Consider the following 25,334-nt stretch of genomic DNA (forward strand, 5'->3'; position numbering starts at 1 on the left):
CTGCATACAGTGTCTCCATGAAATTCCGACGGTATGTGGACCAAATGCAATGTCGTGTTCAGCCGTTGTGAAACGGTGGCAAGAACTTGATGAATGCCACATGGACATGACTCATGCTGATCGGAAAGTGCAGATTTTGCACCACGGGGTTTCTATCTTTTCGGTAAGCTCAAAGAACATATGAGAGGAAAAAGATTTTCCAACGAAGAGGACGTTCACAAAGTAGTTCTCGAATGGTTCTGTGATCAAGGAGCGGATTTTTGTCGTCGAGGAACTGAACGATTGGCAGGAAGTTCCGACCATTGTTTACACAGACTTAATGACTATGTTGAAAAATACAGAGGGGTCCAGAAAAATCTAGACACCCTTTGATAGTCAATATTAATGGAACAAAACGACGTATCGTTACAATTCTTGCACGGAGGGAAGGTTATATAATGTGTTCAGAGTGCACCCCCCCCCCCCCCCCCACCACCACCATTAGTAACCAAACAACGTCCACGCTGCTGACCTGCTGAACTGTTGACCAAACTACGGCTGTTAGTGTTGCCGTTGTGATAGCCTCTATGGTTTCTCGTGGCTCGTGCAGTGCAACTGGCTTCTGTTGGTAAACTTCATTTCTCAAGGTCCCCCTAGGTATGAGACAAGGGATGTAAGGGCTGGAGACCGTGGTGGGTACTCAACAGTTCCTCATCGACATGACCATCGTCCAGGCAGATTTCCATCCAAGTAGGCTCTGACATCTCTGTGGTAGGCGGAGCGCCAACTTATTGTAGGTAAAATCATTCATTTCGAAACACCTCTCAGATGGAGGGTAAAAATCGATGTTTAAAGCGTATTAAGATACACCTCACCATTGCAAAGAAGAGTGGACCAATCAAATCGCACGATGACAGACCACACAACGAATTAACACCGGTTAGATTAAAATGGTAGTCCACGTGGACTTGAGGATTTTCAGCAGCTCAGTACACGCAGTTATGGCGGGTTAGAGTACCGTTCACTTTGAATTGCACCTCGTCGTGCCAGATAACCATCCCTGCAAACAGCCCGTCCTCGCGAAGCGTGTCTTCAAACAACTGGTGTTACTCCATCCTTCGATCCGGGTCGTCCTCGTTCATAGCATGCAGCCATCTCGGAACGCACACATTCCACTTCGCAACCTTCAGAATTCGTCGTACTCTTGATCGGCTTACTCTGCTTTCAAGAGCTCCCTCCTTCGCAGGTTTTTGAGGTGACCTAGTACAATGTTGCAACACAACAGCGTTGGAAGCTGGATTTGTTGATGTTTTTAGTCGGCCAGATCTTTCCTTATGCACATCCTGAACATTACCGTCGGCCCAAATTTATTCCGAATATGTTAAATTATTGCACATGTTGCTGACTGAGTTCTGTACACATTATGTCATTACCATTGTACCTCCATCATGTTTTCGAGCTTCCAGTACCACGTCAATACGGCCTTGCATTGCTCAAACGACAATCATAACTTCATTCATTGCGGCACTGTTATCTGCTAGAAAATGAGCGCCAAGATCTGTTGAGAAAACAATAGACTACACTACTGCGCAAAAATGCAACGGTATGTGATTTTGTTCCAAAGATATTAACTGTTAAAGAGTGTTTACATTTTTCTGGACCCCTCTGTAGCGTCATATACCTGTGTCGTCTTGAAGAGTAGTGAAGTGCTGAATAAAAGTTACTTGGCATGACATAATAATGTGCAGCTTACTTTCTCCTCCTCGTAGATTTTGGAATGTTGAGCGAGCTGTTAATTCTGCGTCTCTGCTCTTGTACAGAAGATGGCACATGGTTGCCGTGGACCTACGAGGAAGCACTGTGCGTCGGCTGTTCAGGGCTAGCGGCCAGATAACGTGACCCTGCGAGGGCGCCTCGCCAGATAATCTGTGCTAATACGATTGGCAGAAGAATACTTAATTCAGAGGAGCGCCTCGTTGTCCGTAGTGTGCCAGTAGGAGCCGCCGATGAAGAATCGCCAAGACATGGCCTGGGGAAGCGGCATGACCTACCAGCTAGCAACAGCGGTGAGTTAACACACTATCTGCTGAGTCACCACCTCTCACTCAATCTTTCGCTTTATGTGCTCATGTGCTGCACTCAATCTTTGCGTTTTTTGTTGTTGTTGTTATGATAATGAACGTGACGTACTGCAGATCAGTCCCATTTTTGTGCAGACATCCCTCCAGTCTCTTAGATAAACTGTAAATGATTCTAACATTTCAGAAGTAATTTTGGCTGTTGCTTCTCCGATCTTAGTTCCTCTGTTGTAGTAGGTCGACTACGATATACTTAAAAAATCCACAAGACGCAACCACACGCTGACAGATTAGGAGATCAGAGAAGGCAATGGAATACCACTGTTTCTCAAAACTGATACGGTTGCCAAACAACTGGAGTAAAGTAGCTACCGATATTCGTGCCGTGTGTGACGTTGATCCCTCTTAATGAAACCAAGCGTTGTCAGTAAATTGTGGCAAGGTCCGCTGTTTTCAACAACAATTGTTTCGAGCACGGCGATTTGACTGTAGTCACAAGACCATTCTCGTTCTCAGAAAAAGGAAGGCCTATTATGACATATGATGAAACAGGATACCACACCATGGTAACTTTGTTGCTGTGCAGTGGATGTTGGTGGAGCTGAGTGTGATTTTATAGCGCATAATAACAACAATTTTCTTTATTAAAGAAACCGTTAAGATCGAAATGAGCTTCGTCCGACATCCACTAGTTGTTTCATTGTCGGCGTTTGGCTTCCAGGCATTCGTTCGCAGAATTGTCGACGCAGTAGGTGATCGTTAGGCTTCCGTTCCTGCGCGATCTGCAGCTTGTATGATTAATGTCAGTCCGGTATCAATATCCTCCGAACACTTGAACTATGCAACTGTGAAGGCATTTTTTAACACGGATTGAACAGTGTGGGCTTCTCATGGCAGCAGCTCGAGCAGTTTCGATATTGTCTGCTGTAAGGCCTGGAGGTTTCTTTTTTACTGGTGAACCAGTTCCCTCAAAATTATGTATCCACATGTTGATTCCATGTGCTCATGGAGATTACATTGAAGTGATGGCTAAATTCCCTACGTGCAGCATCCGCACTATAGTTGTTTTTGTAAGAAGCTTTGATGGCAAAAGCATGTTCCAGAGCACTCCAAGCATCCTGTTAACTAAATCGCAAGGTGGCGTGAACTAGTTTCTATAAGTTTCTCATCGTTAATAATCACCCAAGGCTGCCAACACAAATATCAAAATTTCCCCTTTTTCTGAATCACCCACTAAAAACCTATTGCTTTTGAAAGTACCGTGGATTTTGTACGCCTCGTAGCTATCTTAACAGTTTGATTCTGTTACCTGAAATGTACTTTCCTCAGCGGTTTGAAGAGATAGGTGCAAGGACATTTCGCTGCTTTGCGACAAGTGTCACAGCTCAGGTGTTGGTATTTTTCTGTTTCTTTTTGTTTTAAATAAAGAACGGACTGCCATCACTGTTTTAAATGTTTGTACTGAACTGTATCGTATTGCTGAATCTCTGTTTTAATCAATTACGATGCTTTGGTACTATCAAATGGCTTTTTATGCGCCAGTTTGAAAGTGTCCCGAAAAACCTCGAATTGCAGCTATGAAATACAGAAAATTAGCGAGTTATCATTCTCTGAAATATTTCCAGAAATGAAAGACTTTCGTTTATAATAACCACACTTGGTCATTCACCAAATGGTTGGAACTTTATGACTAATGTAAAATAAGCAAAATAGTATGTAAAACTGAATTATAGGAAGGAAATGATTCAGACTTTCATATAGAAAATTTTATCTGCATGTGAACGTTGACATAAATGTGTATACGTTGGCGGGTAGTACACTCCCATGCTAACGAATTTACCTAGGACTTGTCTCGTAAATACGAGGGCGAGCTGAAAAGTAATGTTTTCAGAATTTTTTACGCGAAAACTCTTAAAGACTGTTAAATCAAAATAACTTTATCAACAGTCTACATCTTTATTCTTTATGTCTAACTATTTATTTCTCAACATAGTCACCCTGGCGATGAATACATTTCTCCCAAAGAGAGATCAGTTTGTTGATACCGTCAGTGTAGAATGTTTGACATTGTTGACGGAGCCACAATCTCACCTCTGTTAGCACCCCTTCGTCACTATCAAAGTCAAATTCTCGAAGGTCTTACAGTTTTGGAAACGGATGAAAATCGGATGGGGCCAAGTTGGGAGTGTATGGAAGGATGGTCGATGGCAGTGAACCCAAGGCGTCCGATTGTTGCTAACGTCGCAGCGTATGTGTGTAGTCTGGCTCTTCGAATTCGGGCTTTCAGTTTTCTGAGTGTCTCGCAGTACCTTGCACTGTATATGGTGGTGCCCTTAGGCATGAATCCCAAACGCACCAAGCCTTGAACATCCCAGAACACTTGGAGCATGACTTTTCCTACCGATGGCTTGTCTTGAACATTTTTGGCGTCGATGATCCTCTGTGGCCAAACTACATTGATGCTTTCTTTTTTCGGGGTCAAAACGATGAACCCAGCTTTTATCACCTGTCACGTGGTTGTTAAGGAACCCATCACCCTCACGCTCAAAACCCAAAAGAAATTGTTGGCCGATGTCCAATCTCCTCTGACGATGTTAAGAATGAGCATTCGAGGTTCCAATCGTGCACACAGGTCTCTGTAACGCCGTTCGGCATTTATGACCCGTGCACGCTCTCATGATATGCCACACTTGCCCAAGAGCTATATCTGTGTCATTTGTCGATTTTCTCTGATGAGTTCATCAACCCCATTCCAATGAGTATCGTCGGATGCCGTATACGAACGTCCACGCTGAGCTCTGTCACACACGATGAGATTAGCATCACTGTTCCCTTCACTAAGAGCACGAACAACCCAACGTCACGAATTACTGATGTCGATACAGTCGTCTCTGCACACATCTTTCATTCTTCTAGGCGCTCCAATTGGAGAAGGTTTTCTGCAGTTATAAACTTGATTACAGCACACTGTTTCCCAAGCGCCGTCATAGATTATACACCACTATGATACATGCTAAAATTTCGAGCCGTCTAGCGGCAGAGGGTTGTAGCTTGCGTCAGCGAAGTGGAGGGATCGACCAAATAATATGTGTAACATATAATACCTCATCCCATATTGAGAACAAAATAAATAAATTCGGAGGCATTACTTTTTAACACGCTCTCATATATGCCAATGCAGTCACATAAATTATTCCTACGACTTTATGCCTTTGTAACGCTGTGTCTTGATATTAATCAAGACACAAAGCGCTTTATTTCTTTTTTTTCTTTATTGAATTTTAATTCCCCAAACAGGGGCGGGCTGGCAGCATGGGAGTCGCTCTTCAGCCAAGAGACCGTACATAACAGCGAGACATTTAGAACGACATAAAGGAGTCAATATGGCGAAACAGATATAAAAAAGGGGAAACATAATGGAAGATAGCATGCAAAAGGGTGTGACAGTAAAAATGGAGATAAAAATCTAAAAAAGTGTACACACTGTGACGATTAAAAGAACACAGAGCGAAGTATGGCTGGAGCACAAAAGTTGTAATGGGCGGCTTAGCACAGAACGATCACAGACAGCAACACTATGTACAAGTCCAGCACATGATTAAAATCACAGCAATTGACGTCACTGTAAAACAGCACCGAACACAACACTGATGTAGTACACTGACCACGAGGAACAAACTGAGAGGATCTGCCGGTGGTACGCATACAAGGGAGAAGGGAATAAAGAGAGGGATAGGCGGTGTTAGAGGGGGAAGGAAGAGGAGATGGGGCAGGAAGCACTGAAGGAGGCCTGGGAGGGAAGGATGGGAGAGGGAAACAGCTGAGGAGGGCGTGCAGAGGCTAGGGTGGGGAGGAGGAAAAACCGCCATGGCAGAAGGAGGGGAGAGGAAAGGAAAGGGGGGGTTCTGGGGAGGGGAGGGGAACAACACCAGGCTACAGTTGGTAGGAAGGGTTGATGTCACTGCGATGTTCATCATCTGGGAAGGGAGGTGCTGAAAATTGCCCTGATGAAGGAGATTGTGGAGGTGGAGAGAGGGATGGATATAGCGGTAGAGGTGCGGCAACAGGGGGGGGGGGGGGTGGAGAGGAAGGAGGACACCAGGGGGTGGGGGATCAATCCTCTGGACAATGTAAAGGATACTGGGCATGTTGGAAGAAAAGGAGGAGGTGGGGGAAGGGGATCAGCATATAAAGAAGAGGCGGACAGAAGGCGGATACGGAAGGCAAGGTAGAGTGCGTGGCGTTCTAGGATTTGGAGGGCCTTATAAAAGTGGGAGGGGGCGGAGATCCAGGCACTGCTGGCATAACAGAGGATAGGACAGATGGACTTGTAGGTGTGGAGGATGGTGGAAGGGTGGAAGTATGCAATCCCCACGTCAGGTCGGACAGGAATTTCAGGAGGTGGAGTTGGGAATGGGATTTCTGCTGGAATGTCAGGAATGAGGGGTCCAGGTGAGGTGACAGTCAAGAGTGAGGCCAAGGTATCTCAGCGTTAGGGTGAGCTGGATGTTGTTGTTGTGGTCTTCAGTCCTGAGACTGGTTTAATGCAGCTCTCCATGCTACTCTATCCTGTGCAAGCTTCTTCATCTCCCATTACCTACTGCAGCCTACATGATTCTGAATCTGCTTAGTGTATTCATCTCTTGGTCTCCCCCTTCGATTTTTACCCTCCACGCTGCCCTCCAATACTAAATTGGTGATCCCTTGATGCCTCAGAACATGTCCTACCAACCGATCCCTTCTTCTAGTGAAGTTGTGCCACAAATTTCTCTTCTCCAATTCTATTCAGTACCTCCACATTAGTTATGTGATCTACCCATCTAATCTTCAACATTCTTCTGTAGCACCACGTTTCGAAAGCTTCTATTCTCTTCTTGTCTGAACTATTCATCGTCCACGTTTCACTTCCATACAAGGCTACACTCCATACAAATACGTTCAGAAACGACTTCCTGACATTTAAATCTACACTCGATGTTAACAAATTTCTCTTCTTCAGAAACGCTTTCCTTGCCATTGCTAGTCTACATTTTATATCCTCTCTACTTCGACCATCGTCAGTTATTTTGCTCCCCAAATAGCAAAACTCTTGTACTACTTTAAGTGTCTCATTTCCTAATCTAATTCCGGCAGCATCACCCGATTTAATACGACTACATTCCATTATCCTCGTTTTGCTTTTGTTGATGTTCATCTTATACTCACCTTTCAAGACACTTTCCATCCCGTTCAACTGCTCTTCCAGGTCCTTTGCTGTCTCTGTCAGAATTACAATGTCATCGGCGAACCTCAAAGTTTTTATTTCTTCTTCATGGATTTTAATACCTACTCCGAATTTTTCTTTTGTTTCCTTTACTGCTTGCTCAATATACAGATTGAATAACATTCGGGATAGGCTACAACACTGCCTCACTCCTTTCCCAACCACTGCTTCCCTTTCGTGACCATCGACACTTATAACTGCCATCGGATTTCTGTACAAATTGTAAAAAGCCTTTCGCTCCCTGTATTTTACACCTGCAACCTTCAGAATTTGAAAGAGATTATTCCAGCCAACATTGTCAAAAGCTTTCTCTAAGTCTACAAATGCTAGAAACGTAGGTTCACCTTTTCTTAATCTTTCTTCTAAGGTAAGTCGTAGGGTCAGTATTGCCTCACGTGTTCCAACATTTTTACGGAATCCAAACTGATCTTCCCCGAGGTCGGCTTCTATCAGTTTTTCCATTCGTCTGTAAAGAATTCGCGTTAGTATTTTGCAGCTGTGACTTATTAAACTGATAGGTCGGTAATTTTCACATCTACCGACACCTGCTTTCTTTGGGATTGGAATTATCATATTCTTCTAGAAGTCTGAGGGTATTTCGCCAGTCTCGTACATCTTGCTCACCAGATGGTAGAGTTTTGTCAGGACTGGCTCTCCCAAGGCTGTCAGTAGTTCTAATGGAATGTTGTCTACTCCTGGGGACTTGTTTTTACTCAGGTCTTTCAGTGCTTGTCAAACTCTTCACGCAGTATCCCATCTCCCGTTTCATCTTCATCTACATCCTCTTCCGTTTCCATAATATTGTCTTCAAGTACATCGCCCTTGTATAGACCCTCTATATACTCCTTCCACCTTTCTGCTTTCCCTTCTTTGCTTAGAACTGGGTTTCTATCAAAGCTCTTGGTATTCATGCAAGTAGTTCTCTTTTCTCCAAAAGTCTCTTTAATTTTCCTGTAGGCAGTATTTATCTTACCCCTAGTGAGATAAGCCTCTACATCCTTACATTTGTCCCCTAGCCATCCCTGTTTAGCCTTTTTGCACTTCCTGACGATCTCATTTTTGAGACGTTTGTATTCCATTTCGTCTGCTTCGTTTACTGCATTTTTATATTTTCTCCTTTCATCAATTAAATTCAATATTTCTTCTGTTACCCAAGGGTTTCTACTTGCCCTTGTCTTTTTACCTATTTGATCCTCTGCTGCCTTCACTATTTCATCCCTCAAAGCTACCCATTCTTCTTCTACTGTATTTCTTTCCCCCATTCCTGTCAATGCTGGATGAGACGACAATAAATGGTTAGATAAAAATCATGGAGGCAGAAGGAGTGGGTGGTGCGGCCAATGATGATTGCCTGGGTCTTGGAGGGTTGATATGAAGGAACCACTTGTTGCACCAAGTGGTGAACTGCTGAAGGTGGGTTTAGAGAGTGCGTTGGGACCGTTCAAGGGTAGGATAGAGATCCAGGAAGGCGGTATCATCAGCATATTGAAGGAGGTGCACAGGTGGGGGTGGCTTGGGTATATCGGCAGTGGACAGGAGACAAAGGAGAGGGGAGAGAATGGAGTCTTGGGGGATGCCAGTGGCGGGATGAAAGATATGGGAGTTTGTATTGTGGAGCGTGACATAGCAAGGACTCAGTGAGAGGAAGAAGGCGACTAGACGGACAAAATTGATAGGCAGGACGTAGGTTTGGAGTTTAAAGAGGAGACCGGGATGCCATACGTGGTCGTAAGCATTTTGGAGGCCGAGGGAAACAAAAATGGCGGAGCGATAGGAGTTACGTTGGAGGGAGAGAGGGTGGACGAGGTTAAGGAGTTGGGATTTGGCGGCGAAGGAGGGTTAGAAGCCACACTGGGTAAGGGGAAGGAGGTGGTGTTGATTAAGGTGGTGATGGATTCTAAGACCTCACTGAAGACTGAGGTGAGGCAGATGGGACGATAGGAAGAGGCAACGGAAGGGGTTTGTTGTGTTCGAGGAATAAGAGAATGCGGGAAGTCTTCCACAGGTAGGGGTGAAAGCTGGTGGAGAGGATGGCGTTGTAGAAATCAGCAACGATAGTTAGGTAGGAGAAGGGGCATTCTTTGAGGTGGCGGTAGGTGACACAGTCGTAACCAGGGGCCGTGTTACGTTTTGACCAGAGCATAAGTTTAGCGCTTTTTATCAGTATTATTACTACAAATACATCTTAGTGGTGGCTACTGCCGGCCACGGTGGCCGAGTGGTTCTAGGTGCTACGGAACCGCGGGACTGCTACGGTCGCAGGTTCGAATCCTGCCTCGGGCATGGGTGTGTGTGGTGTCCTTAGGTTAGTTAGGTTTAAGTAGTTCTAAGTTCTAGGGGATTTATGACCTAAGATGTTGAGTCCCATAGTGCTCAGAGCCATTTGAACCATTTTTTTCTAGGTGCTGCAGTCCGGAACCGCGGGACTGCTACGGTCGCAGGTTCGAATCCTGCCTCGGGCATGGATGTGTGTAGTGTCCTTAGGTTAGTTAGGTTTAAGTAGTTCTAAGTTCTAGGGGACTGATGACCAAAGATGTTGAGTCCCATAGTGCTCAGAGCCATTTGAACCATTTTTTTCTAGGTGCTACAGTCCGGAACCGCGGGACTGCTGCGGTCGCAGGTTCGAATCCTGCCTCGGGCATGGATGTGTGTAGTGTCCTTAGGTTAGTTAGGTTTAAGTAGTTCTAAGTTCTAGGGGACTGATGGCCAAAGATGTTAAGTCCCATAGTGCTCAGAGCCATTTGAACCATTTGGTGGCTACTGCTGTTAAGTAACTTTTCCTCTTTTAATGAATTTCGATTTGCATCTGTGGGAGGCATTGCTTCTGTTACAAAAAATAAATATGTTGAAACAAAGTAAGTACGTGGAATATTAACGTTTATGTCTTGACTCAAAATGAAAATAAATGTGTCACATCAGCGTCACGTGCCTATTTCGGTTCGAAGTTAACACATGTGCAGCACGCTGCACTGAGTCCACACATACTGCTACTCTATGGGTGATAGTGAAAGCATCTATTGAGAAAAACTATGCCAGCAAGACCCCCTGTTGTTAACTCTGATGAATAAAACTTTTGTTATCATTGTCACTATGGCAATACAAATTGAAGTTTCAGTTTTGCTGACTAAATACTGATCGGAATGAATATTTTTTTAATCTGTAAACTCAGTGTAGTAGTTCCAGTTTAATGACATCAGTGTAATAAATGTAATATTAACAGCAATTTAAATACAGGGAATTAACTAACGCTACATTTTTACTAGATGGATCTTTATGTAAATTCTCATGGAAGGAAGGCTGCTACAAAAATTTGAGAAATCTTTCAACAATTCTTCGTCTACATTCGTATAACTACGCAGCTAGCCTGTTTAGCATCTGTGTGAGTACTTACTATACGAAGAAAAACAGCTACTACTATGCTACATCGAATTTCCTTCTTGCACAATTTTTTTTAAGTTAGAGAACCTTCTCAGTTCATTCTGAATTCAGTCCGGAGCAGGTTTGTAGGTGAAATGTAATTGTGAACGAAGATGATTTAGCGATTACCCAGCAAGACATGTTTCTTTTGGACGTCAAACTCAAAGTATGAATGGATCTTTTTCTCATTTTCTAAAAAACAACATTTCGTGAGATAGGTCTTCCCTACAATGACTGCAGTTGTATAGGTGTTGCCTACAACGACTGCATTTGTACTGGTGTATACTGAGAAAGTTTCGAAGAAAATATACTGAACACATTCAATCGCTCCGGCCGCTGTGGCCGAGCAGTTCTTGCCGTTTCAGTCCGGAACCGCACTGCTGCTGCGGTCGCAGGTTCGGATCCTGCCTCGATCATGGATGTGTATGATGTCCTTAGGTTAGTTAGGTTGAAGTAGTTCTTAGCCTAGGGGATTGATGACCTCAGATGTTAAATCCCATAGTGCTTAGAGCCATTTACATTTGAACACTCAGTAGCACGTGATGTTTAAGTGAACAGCTCTGTTTAGAATATTAGCCTGGATTTTTATGTTCCTCATTCTACAGGCTGTTTGCGTGGTGTTGCTGCAAAGCGCGATGAGTGCTTCTGTGCAACGGCAGCCGTGGACCCTGGAAGAAATAGCACGCAGCAAATCTCCATCACAATCAATGGAGGTCGATTGGGTAGGAGGTGAGTACAATTTGGGATTTCTGCAAAAATCTTTTCATTATTGCACCAATGTTGTGTCTGTAAAAAAATGGGTGAATTTAGTGTGAAAATATGAGTAATGTTGACGAACTGATGTAGGTACAATGCTAGACTGCGGCAGTAGCACTGTATGAAATGTCCTCGGGCTTCCAGCTACCTCAAGCTGATAAAATACTGCGAGCTTTAGATCAAGTACTCAGTGGCTGTTACCAAGCGGAATGACACTTCACTTGATAAAGGACAGGGAGCAGTTGGTCGAAAGCTCGTGGCATTTTAGTCACTTGGGCGCCGCTGGAAATTCTAGAACATTGTACGTCAGTGATGCACTGATTGCAGAAGTTATTGATGTTTAGCAATAGCGTGGAAACCTGCAAACTTTGAGTCGAAATGTACTGGGAATGCACCGCTGTAGAGTCACGCTCACAATGCAGCAGTCGCTCAGTACTGACGACATACACATTCAAGTCTTCTAGAGGGAGCCAACAGGACACTAGAATAATCTTTCTTCTATAATAGCACTTCTCATTTCGACGTATACATGGTGTGTCTCGTGAGAAATGGCACCCATTTTACTCCTCGAACAGTTCTTGATGTCACAACAAGGTTTTCGTCAAATAATAGTAAGTAGAAGGCTCCGCAATTTTGTTGCATGTTTAACCGTTTTGATTCTTGTATCAACTAAAATACTGAAGCAAGTGTGGTTCTTGAAGTGCAGCGATATACTTTTTAACAGCACTCGACATCTCTTCAAAAGCCGACTACGGCGAGTACTGTGATATAAAACTTAACTATGTATCCGAGAAACGAGCTAAAATTGAATGGCTAGACGGATGGAATCGGTTCTTACACTGTCAACACTATCAATTGGTCCTCATGCCACGCTCCATTGCTTCAAGCCTTTTGCCTGTTTACTTCTGTCAGTAAGAGCTACTCAGTTAAACATGAGTATGTACACACACTTGAAATAGTTTTAAAAGCCTCTTCTGATACGCAAGAAGTCGGCACATACACTGCCTGGTAAAAGAAAAAAAAAAGAATGAATGAAATACGAGTAAGGGGAGGAAGAAACGAAATAAAACTAAACAGGTTGAGAGGGTACTTGATATTCTTTCAGTGATCACGATGTTGTTGTTGTTGTGGTCTTCAGTCCTGAGACTGGTTTGATGCAGCTTTCGATGCTACTCTATCCTGTGCAAGCTTCTTCATCTCCCAGTACCTACTGCAACCTACATCCTTCTGAATCTGCGTAGTGTATTCATCTCTTGGTCTCCCTCTACGATTTTCACCCTCCACGCTGCCCTCCAATACTAAATTGGTGATCCCTTGATGCCTCAGAACACGTCCTACCAACCGATCCCTTCTCCTAGTCAGGTTGTGCCACAAACTTCTCTTCTCCCCAATCCTATTCAATACCTCCTCATTTGTTATGTGATCTACCCATCTAATCTTCAAGATTCTTCTGCAGCGCTACATTTCAAAAGCTTCTATTCTCTTCTTGTCTAAACTAGTTATCATCCACGTTTCACTTCCATACATGGCTACACTCCATACAAATACGTTCAGAAACGACTTCCTGACACTTAGATCTATACTAGATGTTAACAAAGTTCTCTTCTTCAGAAACGCTTTCCTTGCCATTGCTAGTCTACATTTTATATCCTCTCTACTTCGACCATCGTCAGTTATTTTGCTCCCCAAATAGCAAAACTCTTGTACTACTTTAAGTGTCTCATTTCCTAACCTAATTTCCTCAGCAACACCCCACTTAATTCGACTACATTCCATTATCCTCGTTTTGCTTTTGTTGATGTTCATCTTACGTCCTCCTTTCAAGACACTGTCCATTCCGTTCAACTGTTCTTCCAAGTCCTTTGTTGTATCTGACAGAATTACAATGTCACTGGCGAACCTCAAAGTTTTTATTTCCTCTCCACGGATTTTAATACCCAATCCGAATTTTTCTTTTGTTTCCTTCACTGCTTGCTCAATATACAGATTGAATAACATTGGGGAGAGGCTACAACACTGTCTCACTCACTTCCCAACCACTGCTTCCCTTTCATGTCCCTCGACCCTTATAACTGCCATCGGGTTTCTGTACAAATTGTAAATAGCCTTTCGCTCCCTGTATTTTACACCTGCAACCTTCAGAATTTGAAAGAGATTATTCCAGTCAACATTGTCAAAATCTTTCTCTAAGTCTACAAATGCTAGAAACGTGGGTTTACCTTTCCTTAATCTTTCTTCTAAGGTAAGTCGTAGGGTCAGTATTGCCTCACGTGTTCCGATATTTCTACGGAATCCAAACTGATCTTCCCCGAGGTCGGCTTCTACTGGTTTTTCCATTCGTCTGTACAGAATTCACATTAGTATTTTGCAGCCGTGACTTATTAAACTGATAGTTCGGTAATTTTCACATCTGTCAACACCTGCTTTCTTTGGGATTGGAATTATTATATTCTTCTTGAAGTCTGAGGGAATTTCGCCTGTCTCATACATCTTGTTCACTAGATGGTAGAGTTTTGTCAGGACTGGCTCTCCCAAGGCTGTCAGTAGTTCTAATGGAATGTTGTCTACTCCTGGGGCCTTGTTTTTACTCAGGTCTTTCAGTGCTCTGTCAAACTCTTCACGCAGTATCATATCTCCCTTTTCATCTTCATCTACATCCTCTTCCATTTCCATAATATTGTCCTCAAGTTCATCGCCCTTGTATAGACCCTCTATATACTCCTTCCACCTTTCTGCTTTCCCTTCTTTGCTTAGAACTGGGTTTCCATCTGAGCTCTTGGTCACGATATCGTGTCCAATTTACGAAGAACTTGGTAGTACGAACCCACTTATCAATATGACGTTGCGCCCCTCTGTTCTAGATATATGCAGTGATTCTATTGAGCAGGATGTAACAAAGCAATTGCAACCACCTCTCCAGAGGCAAAGTGGCCCACAAATGTTGTACCTGGTCGCATGCAAGTACGTCCTGCATGCTGGCGCTAGGACAGAGTCGTCGTTCAAGCCGGTCTCACACGTGTTCTATCGGTGTTAGGTCTGATGATCTAGCAGGCCACGATAGTAACTCCATATCACGCAGCCAGTTAACAGAGACAGGTGCCATGTGTGGAAGAGCATTGCCCGGGTGAAAAAATTTCACTACGATACTGCTGCATAAGAGGTAACACACGTGACGACACAGGATGTCCGTGACATACATTTGTGCCGTCAGAGATACATCAGTCACTAGCAGCTGTGACTTAAATTTGTACCTATCTACATCTGCAACATACTCCGCAAGCCACCTAATGATGTATGGCGGAGGGTACTTTCGGTACCACTATCTGATCCCTCCAACCCTGTTCCACTCGCGGATAGTGCATGGGAAGAATGATTGTCGGTAAGCCTCTGTATTGGCTTTAATTTATCGAATTTTCTCCTCGTGGTCAATACGCGAGACGTATGTGGGCGGGGAATAATATGTTATCCGACTCCTCCTGAAAAGTGCTGTCCCGAAATTTCAATAGTAAATCTCTTCGTGATGCACAAAGCTTCTCTTGTAACGTGTGCCAGTGGAGTTTGTTTAGTATCTCCGTAACGCTCTCTCACCACCTAAACGATCCCGTGACGAAACACGACGCCCTTCGTTGGATCTTCTCTATCTCTTCCATCAGCCCTATCTGATACGGATCCCAGACAGATGAACAATACTCAAGAAACGGCCTTATAAGCCACTTATTTCGTGGATGAGTTACATTTCCTTAAGATACTTCCAATGAATCTGAGTCTGGTGTCTACGTTTCCCACTATCTGTTTTAGATGGTCATTCCACTTAAAGTCGCTCTGGATAGTTACGACCTGGCAGACGCTGTCTCTAACTGTTTGTCGTCAGTAGTGTAGCTGTACAATGTATGCGCAATGTGTTACATTTATTTACGTTCAGGGTCAACTGCCGGAGCCTGCACCATTCACCAATTCTCTGCAAGTCGTTCTGCAAAATTCTCACTACCTTCTGGCGTTGCTACTTTAGTGTAGACAACTGTATCATCTGCGAATAGCCTTAAAGAACATCCGACGCTTTCTACTAGATCATTTACATATATTGTAAACAGCAACGGTCCTATCACACTTCCCTGTGGTACTCCGGATATTACCTTTACATCTGTCGATTTAGTTCCGTTAAGAGCGACCTGTTGAGTTCTGTCTGCAAAAAAAAAAAAAAAAAAAAAAAAAAAAAACCCTAGAATCCAATCGCAAGTCTGCTCCGATACTCCGTAGGCTCGTATTTTTTTTTCATTAAACAGCAATGCGGAACGTTGTCAACTGCCTTACTGAAATCAAGGAACCTGAGCGCCGTTGTCCACCGCGCTGTGTGTGGATCTAATGGAGGAACAGAGCGAGCTGAGTTTCGCAGGTTCTCTGTTTGCGGAATCCATGTTGACTTTTATTGAGGAGATGTTCATTTTCCAAAAACGTCATAATTCTTGAGCATAAAACATGTTCCATAATTTTACAACAGATTGACGTCAATGGTATAGGTCTATAATTGTGTGGATCTGTCTTACGACCTTTCTTAAAAACGGCAATGACCTGCGCTTTTTTCCAGTCGTTAGGTACCTTTCGTTGTTCAAGCGATCTACGATAAATTACCGCTACAAGGCAAGCAAGTACTTTCGCATAATCTTTACAGAATCTTATAGGTATCTCATATGGTCCTGATGCCTTTCCATTACTAAGTGATTGTAGCTGCTTTTCAATTCCCAAGCACTCCTGACACTGCTGCGCCTCTGTAAAACATAGGAAACTAAATGCCGCTTTATTTACCAATAGAACAGTATCTGAAATAAGTGACATTTCAACACAAAAAGTAGTCTACTTCGCATATTTTCATACGCTTATGTCATATGGTATTATTTTTTGGGGTAATTCTTCTGATTCAAAAAGGGTATTTTTGGCTCAAAAACGGGCTGTTCGAGCTATGTGTGGTGTAAGTTCTAGAACCTCTTGTCGACCCCTATTCAATAGTCTGGGAATTCTGACATTGCCCTCACAGTATAGATTTTCTTTGATGTCGTTTGCTGTTAGCAATATTAGCTTATTCCCAAGAGTTAGCAGCTTTCACTCAGTTAATACTAGGCAGAAATCAAATCTGCATGTGGAATGCACTTCCTTGACTCTTGTGCAGAAAGGAGTGCAGTATTCTGCTGCATCCATTTTCAATAAGCTACCACAAGAACTCAAAAATCTTAGCAGTAGCCCAAACGCTTTTAAGTCTAAACTGAAGAGTTTCCTCATGGCTCACTCCTTCTATTCTGTCGAGGAGCTCCTGGAAGAGCTAAAAAATTAAGCAAATTCCAGTGTTACATTCTTGATCTTCTTTATTTAAACTAATGACGTGTCGCCTGAATATGTTTCTTATATTCCATTTTATCTGTTTCTACAATCATGTTATAATTTCATGCATTGACTCGTTCCATGACCATGGAGACTTCTCCTTAATGTGGTCCCAGGGAAAAATAAATAAATAAATAAATAAATAAAAAAGAATAGGGCTTCTCCACAGGTCTCCGCCGAGCTCGCCGACGATGGCTTGCCGTGTTCTGACATAGGTGGGAGAGGGAGAAAAGGGGTTACCGGTAAATCTGCGCTCCCGAGCGGTACAGAGCAGAAGGCAGAAGGACAATTCACAGTGGAGGCATTTGATTGTTTTCTTCTACCTGAGCCAACACTGGTACAGGCATTTACTAGAAATGCAGGTGGTGAGACTCGGTAGGGAACTCGTTGTGGAGACTCTTGGACAAACAATGTTTTGAAATAGTTGTTTATTCCAGACTGGACTAGCTAATACACTGGAGGCTAGTTATAGGGTAAGAAAAAGCATGAATAACACTGTTAAAACAGAAGCCAGTGCAGAAGTCCCAGCAGTGGACGCTAACCACAGTAGCAAACACTAGCAGCATCTTAAGGCAACAACTTAGTTGCAAAACAAAACATACTGAATGTGACACTGTTCACTGAGGCACTCCAACTGAGAGAGCTGGACCGAGGCTGGAGTCGACGGACGCGGATTCGGCGCCCAGATCGCCTGACTCAGAACTCTGCCAAAATGCGGAATCTAGGGGTTTTAACCAGTCGCGTGGGGGCACTGTTTTTCCCACTTAAAGCCACCCAGCCAATTGCAGGCGCCTGCCAATCACGGTTTAGTTAGGTTCCCTCTACTGCTCCTAAGCCAGTTGCACTAAGTCCGTATTTGGTATCAACATTGTTCAGCTAAAAGCGAAACGTAACTGCTTTGCCAAATAAGGCCCCTCGGGCTCCCCGGAATAGGGACTGCTAGGTCAACAGTTTTTTGACGCTTTCGCTCTCTTTCTAACCCTTGTGAGCCTACTAGCGTTGCTGTCCTCAGGGCTGGTATCAAGCTGGCTTTATACGCTGGTACTTGCCTGTTGGTTGCAAAGTTCTACGGTGGCAACCTACCACAGTGGCTAGACGACATGTGAAGTTACATGTTAATTCCTTGAAGAGTAACTAGCACCCTGGGACCCCGTCTGGGGGCGTCTGCGTTTCCTCAAAGCTCTCCCCTTACGGTTTACTTCATGTAGCAATATCTCTCCTAGTTTCGTCTGCCCTCAGCATCGTCTCTACTTCCGCGCCTTGAAGCGCCTGTCCTCCTTTCTCACAGCTTCAAGATAACACTACAGTAGCAAGGAATAATCAATATATTAAACGCTGTCCGCGGTAATGGAGAGCCGTGATTCATCGCTGACCACAAAGGGACGTCTTTTGAAATTTGTGGTAAGTTCCTGTGGGACCAAACTGATGAGGTCATCGGTCCATAGACTTGCACACTACATAATCTAACTTAAACGAATTTAACGCTAAGGACAACACACACACACCCGTGCCTGAGGGAGGACTCGAATCTCCGATGGGGGAAGCCGAGCGAACCGTGGTAAGACGTCTGAGATCGAGCGGCTACCCCGCGCGACTTCATTCACCAACAGTCCTTGCTTCCAGATCGCGGCCCTACTCCAAACGCAGTCTTTTTTGTTGCAGCCTTAACGGCATCCTACACATGGGACCGCAGTTTACTAGTCTACGTGCTGCTAGTCTCCGACCAGTAGTGCAGGGTCACGCAGCATGTTGTAGGGAGCCCATTACTTGTTTCCGTGTGGCGGGTGAGATTGTGAAGGCGTTACGATGTGCTCGTGGCACTGTATGCCGATCCTCCACTGTGCTGGTCAGATGCGGTTGACAGGAACCTTGACAGTGGGTATTTCTGCCTTCATGTTCCCATGATATCAGAACGTCGGGCCACTATCACATCTGACTGCCACATCAGTATGTTTCGATCAGCCGGATAAATGGAGTCTCACAGTGAGGGTCTTTCAAACTGCGTCCGGTTCTGATAACACTGACTCACACGAGTAAGTGCCATCTCCAGGTCCTTCACGGTGACCACTCGACATCTGATGCTGTTCATACCCTTGCCCATTGGAAAAAAGCAGTAATCACGAACAACACTAACGCACTCTGATGACCGTTCTACTTGTCACAGAGAGTTGCTACTCTAATCATTTACATATCCGCCAATGATGTGATTGTTTACGAAGTTACACTGGCATCGACAATGTCTTTTCGGTGCTTCACTTTTTTTTATTCAGGCAGTGTAGTTCCATTTAGAACGATCGTAGCTCACCCTGAATCTACGTCACATAAATTTGAGCCAAGAGGAAATAAGTTGTATCTTAATGACAGACATCATATTTACACCAGTGACTATTAAACTTTTTATTTCCACTATTGCAATTTCGACCTTAGGTCATTATCAAAGGCAGATGTTTTGGCTTTAAGCCATGTCTACTTTATACAAGCTGACACAGTTGTATGCCGTTTTTTTTTCTTTATTGTGATTTCATTCCCCTGCCCCATATGGGTAGGGGAGGGCTGTCAGCGGCACAATCCGCTGCTCTTCAGCCGAGAGACACGACAACTAAAACAAGAATAAAATGATACATACATAAGGAGGTAAAAAGGGGGAACATAAAACAGAGTAAGGGGAGAAAATGGAGGTAAAAAGACATGGACATGTAGACGTTCATGAGGGACAGTTAAATAAGTCACCAGAAAGTTAAAAAACACAGATGGCGATTCTTGAAACACAGAGAAGACACTGAATGCGAATGCACAGGTTAAAAGTTGGCCACAGTATTAAAAACACTCCGAAACAACACACTTAAAACCCACTGGGAGCACAAACGACGAAGAGTAAAACTACCAGGTGGGACCTGCCGAGGGAAAGGTCAGAGAGGATGGAAAAGGAGGGGAGAGTATGGGGCAGCTGAGGAAGCGGCGGGATGAAGAGAGGAGGGGCAACCGTGGGTTCACAAAGAGGCAGGAGACACGTGGGGCGGGAGAGGAAAAGGGAAGACAGGGAAGGAGGGAGCGCAGAGACACTGAAAGGAGGCACAAGAGATGGAGGGGGAGTAGGAGGGGAAAGCCGCTCAGAAGGAGGGAGGAGGAGGAGAGGGAGCCCTGGAGGGGGTTAGAGTTGGTAGGAAGGGTAGATGTCAGGGCGAAGCTTATCATCCGGGAGGGGTAGATGGTGGAAGTTATGTTGGGAAAGGAGATGGAGGGTGTGGAGATGGAGAGAGGGAGGGACACAACGGTAAAGGTGCGTCAACTGGTTGGGAGTGGAGAGGAAGGGAGACACCAGGGGGTGAGGGGGATCAAGGCGGCGGACAATATATAGTGTGCGGATGTGTTCAAGGAAAAGGAGAAGGTGGGGGAAGGGGATGAGGTCGTAGAGGATGCGCGTGGGGGACGGAAGGGGGATGCGAAAGGCAAGGCGGAGTGCATGGCGTTCGAGGATTTGGAGGGCTTTATAGAACTGGGGAGGGGCGGAAATCCAAGCGATGCTGGCATAACAAAGGATGGGACGGATCATGGATTTGTAGGTGTGAAGGATGGTGGAGTTATACGCCGTTGTCATTTGCTGTTATATACACTCCTGGAAATGGAAAAAAGAACACATTGACACCGGTGTGTCAGACCCACCATAATTGCTCCGGACACTGCGAGAGGGCTGTACAAGCAATGATCACACGCACGGCACAGCGGACACACCAGGAACCGCGGTGTTGGCCGTCGAATGGCGCTAGCTGCGCAGCATTTGTGCACCGCCGCCGTCAGTGTCAGCCAGTTTGCCGTGGCATACGGAGCTCCATCGCAGTCTTTAACACTGGTAGCATGCCGCGACAGCGTGGACGTGAACCGTATGTGCAGTTGACGGACTTTGAGCGAGGGCGTATAGTGGGCATGCGGGAGGCCGGGTGGACGTACCGCCGAATTGCACAACACGTGGGGCGTGAGGTCTCCACAGTACATCGATGTTGTCGCCAGTGGTCGGCGGAAGGTGCACGTGCCCGTCGACCTGGGACCGGACCGCAGCGACGCACGGATGCACGCCAAGACCGTAGGATCCTACGCAGTGCCGTAGGGGACCGCACCGCCACTTCCCAGCAAATTAGGGACACTGTTGCTCCTGGGGTATCGGCGAGGACCATTCGCAACCGTCTCCATGAAGCTGGGCTACAGTCCCGCACACCGTTAGGCCGTCTTCTGCTCACGCCCCAACATCGTGCAGCCCGCCTCCAGTGGTGTCGCGACAGGCGTGAATGGAGGGACGAATGGAGACGTGTCGTCTTCAGCGATGAGAGTTGCTTCTGCCTTGGTGCCAATGATGGTCGTATGCGTGTTTGGCGCCGTGCAGGTGAGCGCCACAATCAGGACTGCATACGACCGAGGCTCACAGGGCCAACACCCGGCATCATGGTGTGGGGAGCGATCTCCTACACTGGCCGTACACCACTGGTGATCGTCGAGGGGACACTGAATAGTGCACGGTACATCCAAACCGTCATCGAACCCATCGTTCTACTATTCCTAGACCGGCAAGGGAACTTGCTGTTCCAACAGGCCGCCGTGCAGGTGAGCGCCACAATCAGGACTGCATATGACCGAGGCTCACAGGGCCAACACCCGGCATCATGGTCTGGGGAGCGATCTCCTACACTGGCCGTACACCACTGGTGATCGTCGAGGGGACACTGAATAGTGCACAGTACATCCAAACCGTCATCGAACCCATCGTTCTACCATTCCTAGACCGGCAAGGGAACTTGCTGTTCCAACAGGACAATGCACGTCCGCATGTATCCCGTGCCACCCAACGTGCTCTAGAAGGTGTAAGTCAACTACCCTGGCCAGCAAGATCTCCGGATCTGTCCCCCATTGAGCATGTTTGGGACTGGATGAAGCGTCGTCTCACGCGGTCTGCACGTCCAGCACGAACGCTGGTCCAACTGAGGCGCCAGGTGGAAATGGCATGGCAAGCCGTTCCACAGGACTACATCCAGCATCTCTACGATCGTCTCGATGGGAGAATAGCAGCCTGCATTGCTGCGAAAGGTGGATATACACTGTACTAGTGCCGACATTGTGCATGCTCTGTTGCCTGTGTATATGTGCCTGTGGTTGTCAGTGTGATCATGTGATGTATCTGACCCCAGGAATGTGTCAATAAAGTTTCCCCTTCCTGGGACAATGAATTCACGGTGTTCTTACTTCAATTTCCAGGAGTGTATATAACAGAGCAGAATTCGGCGCTGTGGTCGGCAACGCGTATATAAGACAAGTGTCTGGCGCAGTTGTTTGATCGATTACTGCTGCTACAATGGCAGGTTATTAAGATTAAATGAGTTTGAACGTGGCGTTATAGGCGGCGCACGAGCGATGGGACAGAGCATCTCCGAGGTAGCGATCAGATGGGGGTTTTCCCGTATGACCATTTCAAGGATGTACCCTGAATATCAGGAATCCGATAAAACATCAAACCCTGCGACATGGGTGCAGCCAGAAAAAAATTCTGCAAGAAGGGGACCAACAGCGACTGAAGAGAATCATTCAACGTGACAGAAGTGCAACTCTTCCGCAAATTGCTGCAGATTTCAGTGTGGCCATCAACAAGTTTCAGCGTGTGAACCATTCAACGAAACATCATCGATACGGGCTTTCAGAGCGGGAGGCTCACTCGTGTTCCCTTGATGACTGCACCTCGCCTGGGCCCGTCAACACCGACATTGGTTGATGACTGGAAACATGTGGCTTGGTCGGACGAGTCGCGTTTCAAATTGTATCGAGCGAATGGACTTGTACGGGTGTGGAGACAATCTCATGAATCCATGGACCCTGCATGTCAGCAGAGGACTATTCAAGCTGGTGGAGGCTCTGTAATGGTGCTGGGCGTGTGCATTTGGAGTGATACGTAACCCTTAATACATCTACACTCATGCTCATAAATTAAGGATAGTGATGATACATGGTGAAACAACGCTCTGGTAGGCGGTTTTCGGGTTTAAATCAGCTCAGGGTATGACCATGCGGCGCATTTGACCTGCGGTCGTCGCACGGTGGCGCTGGCAGCAGTCCACATACTCAGAGGTGTGTTGGTGCATGTCAGAGTACGGTGCAGCGAGTAAGTGTGCAGACGTTTTCAGACGTTCTAATGGTAACTGTGCGTTGAAAATGGCTCAAAGAACACATATTGATGACGTTACGAGGGGTAGAATACTAAGGCGACTGGAGGCTGGTCAAACACATCAGGTCGTAGCATGAGCCCTCTGTGTGCCACAAGGTATGATCTCAGGATTATGGCAACGATTCCAGGAGACAAGAAACGTGTCCAGGCGCTACAGTACGGGACGTTCACAGTGTACAGCACCACAAGAAGACCGATATCTCAACATCAGTGCTCGCAGACGGCCACGGAGTACTGCAGGTAGCCTTTCTCGGGAACTTACCGCAGCCACTGGAACAGTTTTCTCCAGACACACAGTCTACAGACAACTGAACAAACATGGTTCATTTGCCTGGAGATCTGCAAGTTGCATTCCACTGACCCCTGGTCACAGGAGATCCAGTAAAGCCTGGTGTCATGAAAACAGTAGATGGTCATTGGAACAGTGGTCCCTGGTTATGTTCACGGACGAGTCCAGGTATAGTCTGAACAGTGATTCTCGCCGGGTTTTCATTTTTCATCTGGCGTGAACCAGGAACCAGACACCTACCCCTTAATGGCCGGCCAGGGTGGCCCAGCGGTTCTAGGCGTTACAGTCTGGAATCGCGCGCCCGCTACAGTCGCAGGTTCGAATCCTGCCTCGGGCATGGATGTGTGTGGTGTCCTTAGGTTAGTTAGGTTTACGTAGTTCTAAGTTGTAGGGGACTGATGACCTCAGAAGTTAAGTCCCATAGTGCTCAGACTCATATGAACCATACCCCTTGATGTCCTTGAAAGGGACCTGTATGGTGGTGGTGGTTTGATGGTGTGGGGTGGGATTACGATTAGTGCACGTACACCCCTGCATGTCTTTGACAGAGTAACTGTAACAGGTCAGGTGTATCGCGACGTCATTTTGCACCAGTATGTCCGCCTTTTCAGGGCTGCAGTGGGTCCCACCTTCCTCCTGATGCATGATACCACACGGTCCCCACCGAGCTGCCATCGTGGAGGAGTACCTTGAAACAGAAGATATCAGGTGAATGGAGTGGCCTGCCATTTCTCCAGACCCAAACCCGTCGAGCACATCTGGGATGCTCACTGTCGACGTATCGCTACATGTCTTCAAACCACTGGGACACTTCAGGAGCTCCGACAGGCACTCGTGCAAGAATGGGAGGTTATACCCCAACAGCCGCTCGATCACCTAATCCAGAGTATGCTACCCCGTTGTGTGGCACGTGTATGTGTGCATGGTGATCATATCCCATATTGGTGTCGGGGTACATGCACAGGAAACAATTGCGTTTTGTAGCACCATGTGTTTCGGGACGGTTTTTTCAACTTATTACCAATACCGTGGACTAACAGATCTGTGTCATGTGTGTTCCCTATGTGCCTATGCTATTAGCGCTAGTTTTGTGTAGTGCCACGTTATGTGGCACCACACTCTGCAATTATCCTTAATTTATGAGCATAAGTGTAGATACGATTCTGAGAGATGATGCGTATGTAAGCATCCTCTTTGATCACCTGCATCCATTGATGCCCATTGTGCATTTTGACGGACTTGGGCGATCAGCAGGACAATGCGACACTCCACACGTCCAGAATTGTTACAGAGTGGCTCCAGGTACACTCTTCTGAACTTAAACACTTCTGCTGGCCACCAAACTCACCAGACATGAACATTGTTGAACCTTGCTGGAACGCCTTGCAACGTGCTGTTCAGAAGAGATCTCCGCCCCCTCGTACTCTTACGGATTTATGGACAGCCATGCACGATTCATGATGTCACTTCCCTCCAGCACTGCTTCAGACATTAGCTGAGTCCATGCCACGTCGTGTTGCGGCACTTCTGCGTGCTCGTGGGGACCCTACACGATATTAGGTAGGTGTGCTAGTTCCTTTGGGTCTTCAGTTTATATTTACCACCGTTCACAAAACAAAAGAGGTGTTACGTCCGATGCGATTCACACTCTAGATAAAGCAAACGGTAAAATAAAGCTTTTCAAGTAAAATGGTTCTCATTAAACAGTGGTACTTAAGCGGGTTACAGGTACATACGTACGAACTGTATTCTCAGGAAACCAGTTTTAAATATCATGACGCCCAATTGCTACTCGGCCGTAAACTCCACCAGAAGGAAACACACAGTCGGGAGAAAGCAAAAGGTGGGAATTGCCACATCACTACACATCTTGTTCTCCTCCTTGCCTCTTGCTTGCTAGCTGTCACAGTTAGTATCCCCATATCGTACACGCTATGTAAGGGGCGTTCAGTAAGTAACGGAACACATTTTTTC

The 25,334-nt window shown here is 45.7% G+C and overlaps 1 protein-coding gene across 3 annotated transcripts in view; it reads left to right on the plus strand.

Annotated features, from left to right (window-relative positions):
- Nucleotides 1–1,933: 1,933 nt before the first annotated feature.
- LOC126190795 (venom dipeptidyl peptidase 4-like) overlaps nt 1,934–25,334 on the plus strand; it is a 366,367-nt gene continuing 342,966 nt past the window's right edge. For all 3 annotated transcript variants that reach the window (XM_049931343.1, XM_049931345.1, XM_049931344.1), the window contains exons 1-2: nt 1,934–2,045; nt 11,343–11,466. In XM_049931343.1, the coding sequence (XP_049787300.1) occupies nt 1,986–2,045; nt 11,343–11,466 (184 nt within the window). In that variant the 5' untranslated portion in view covers nt 1,934–1,985. The remainder of the gene's footprint in view (nt 2,046–11,342; nt 11,467–25,334) is intronic.

Source organism: Schistocerca cancellata, chromosome 6 (genome assembly GCF_023864275.1).
Source record: "Schistocerca cancellata isolate TAMUIC-IGC-003103 chromosome 6, iqSchCanc2.1, whole genome shotgun sequence".
NCBI classification, from domain to species: domain Eukaryota; kingdom Metazoa; phylum Arthropoda; class Insecta; order Orthoptera; family Acrididae; genus Schistocerca; species Schistocerca cancellata.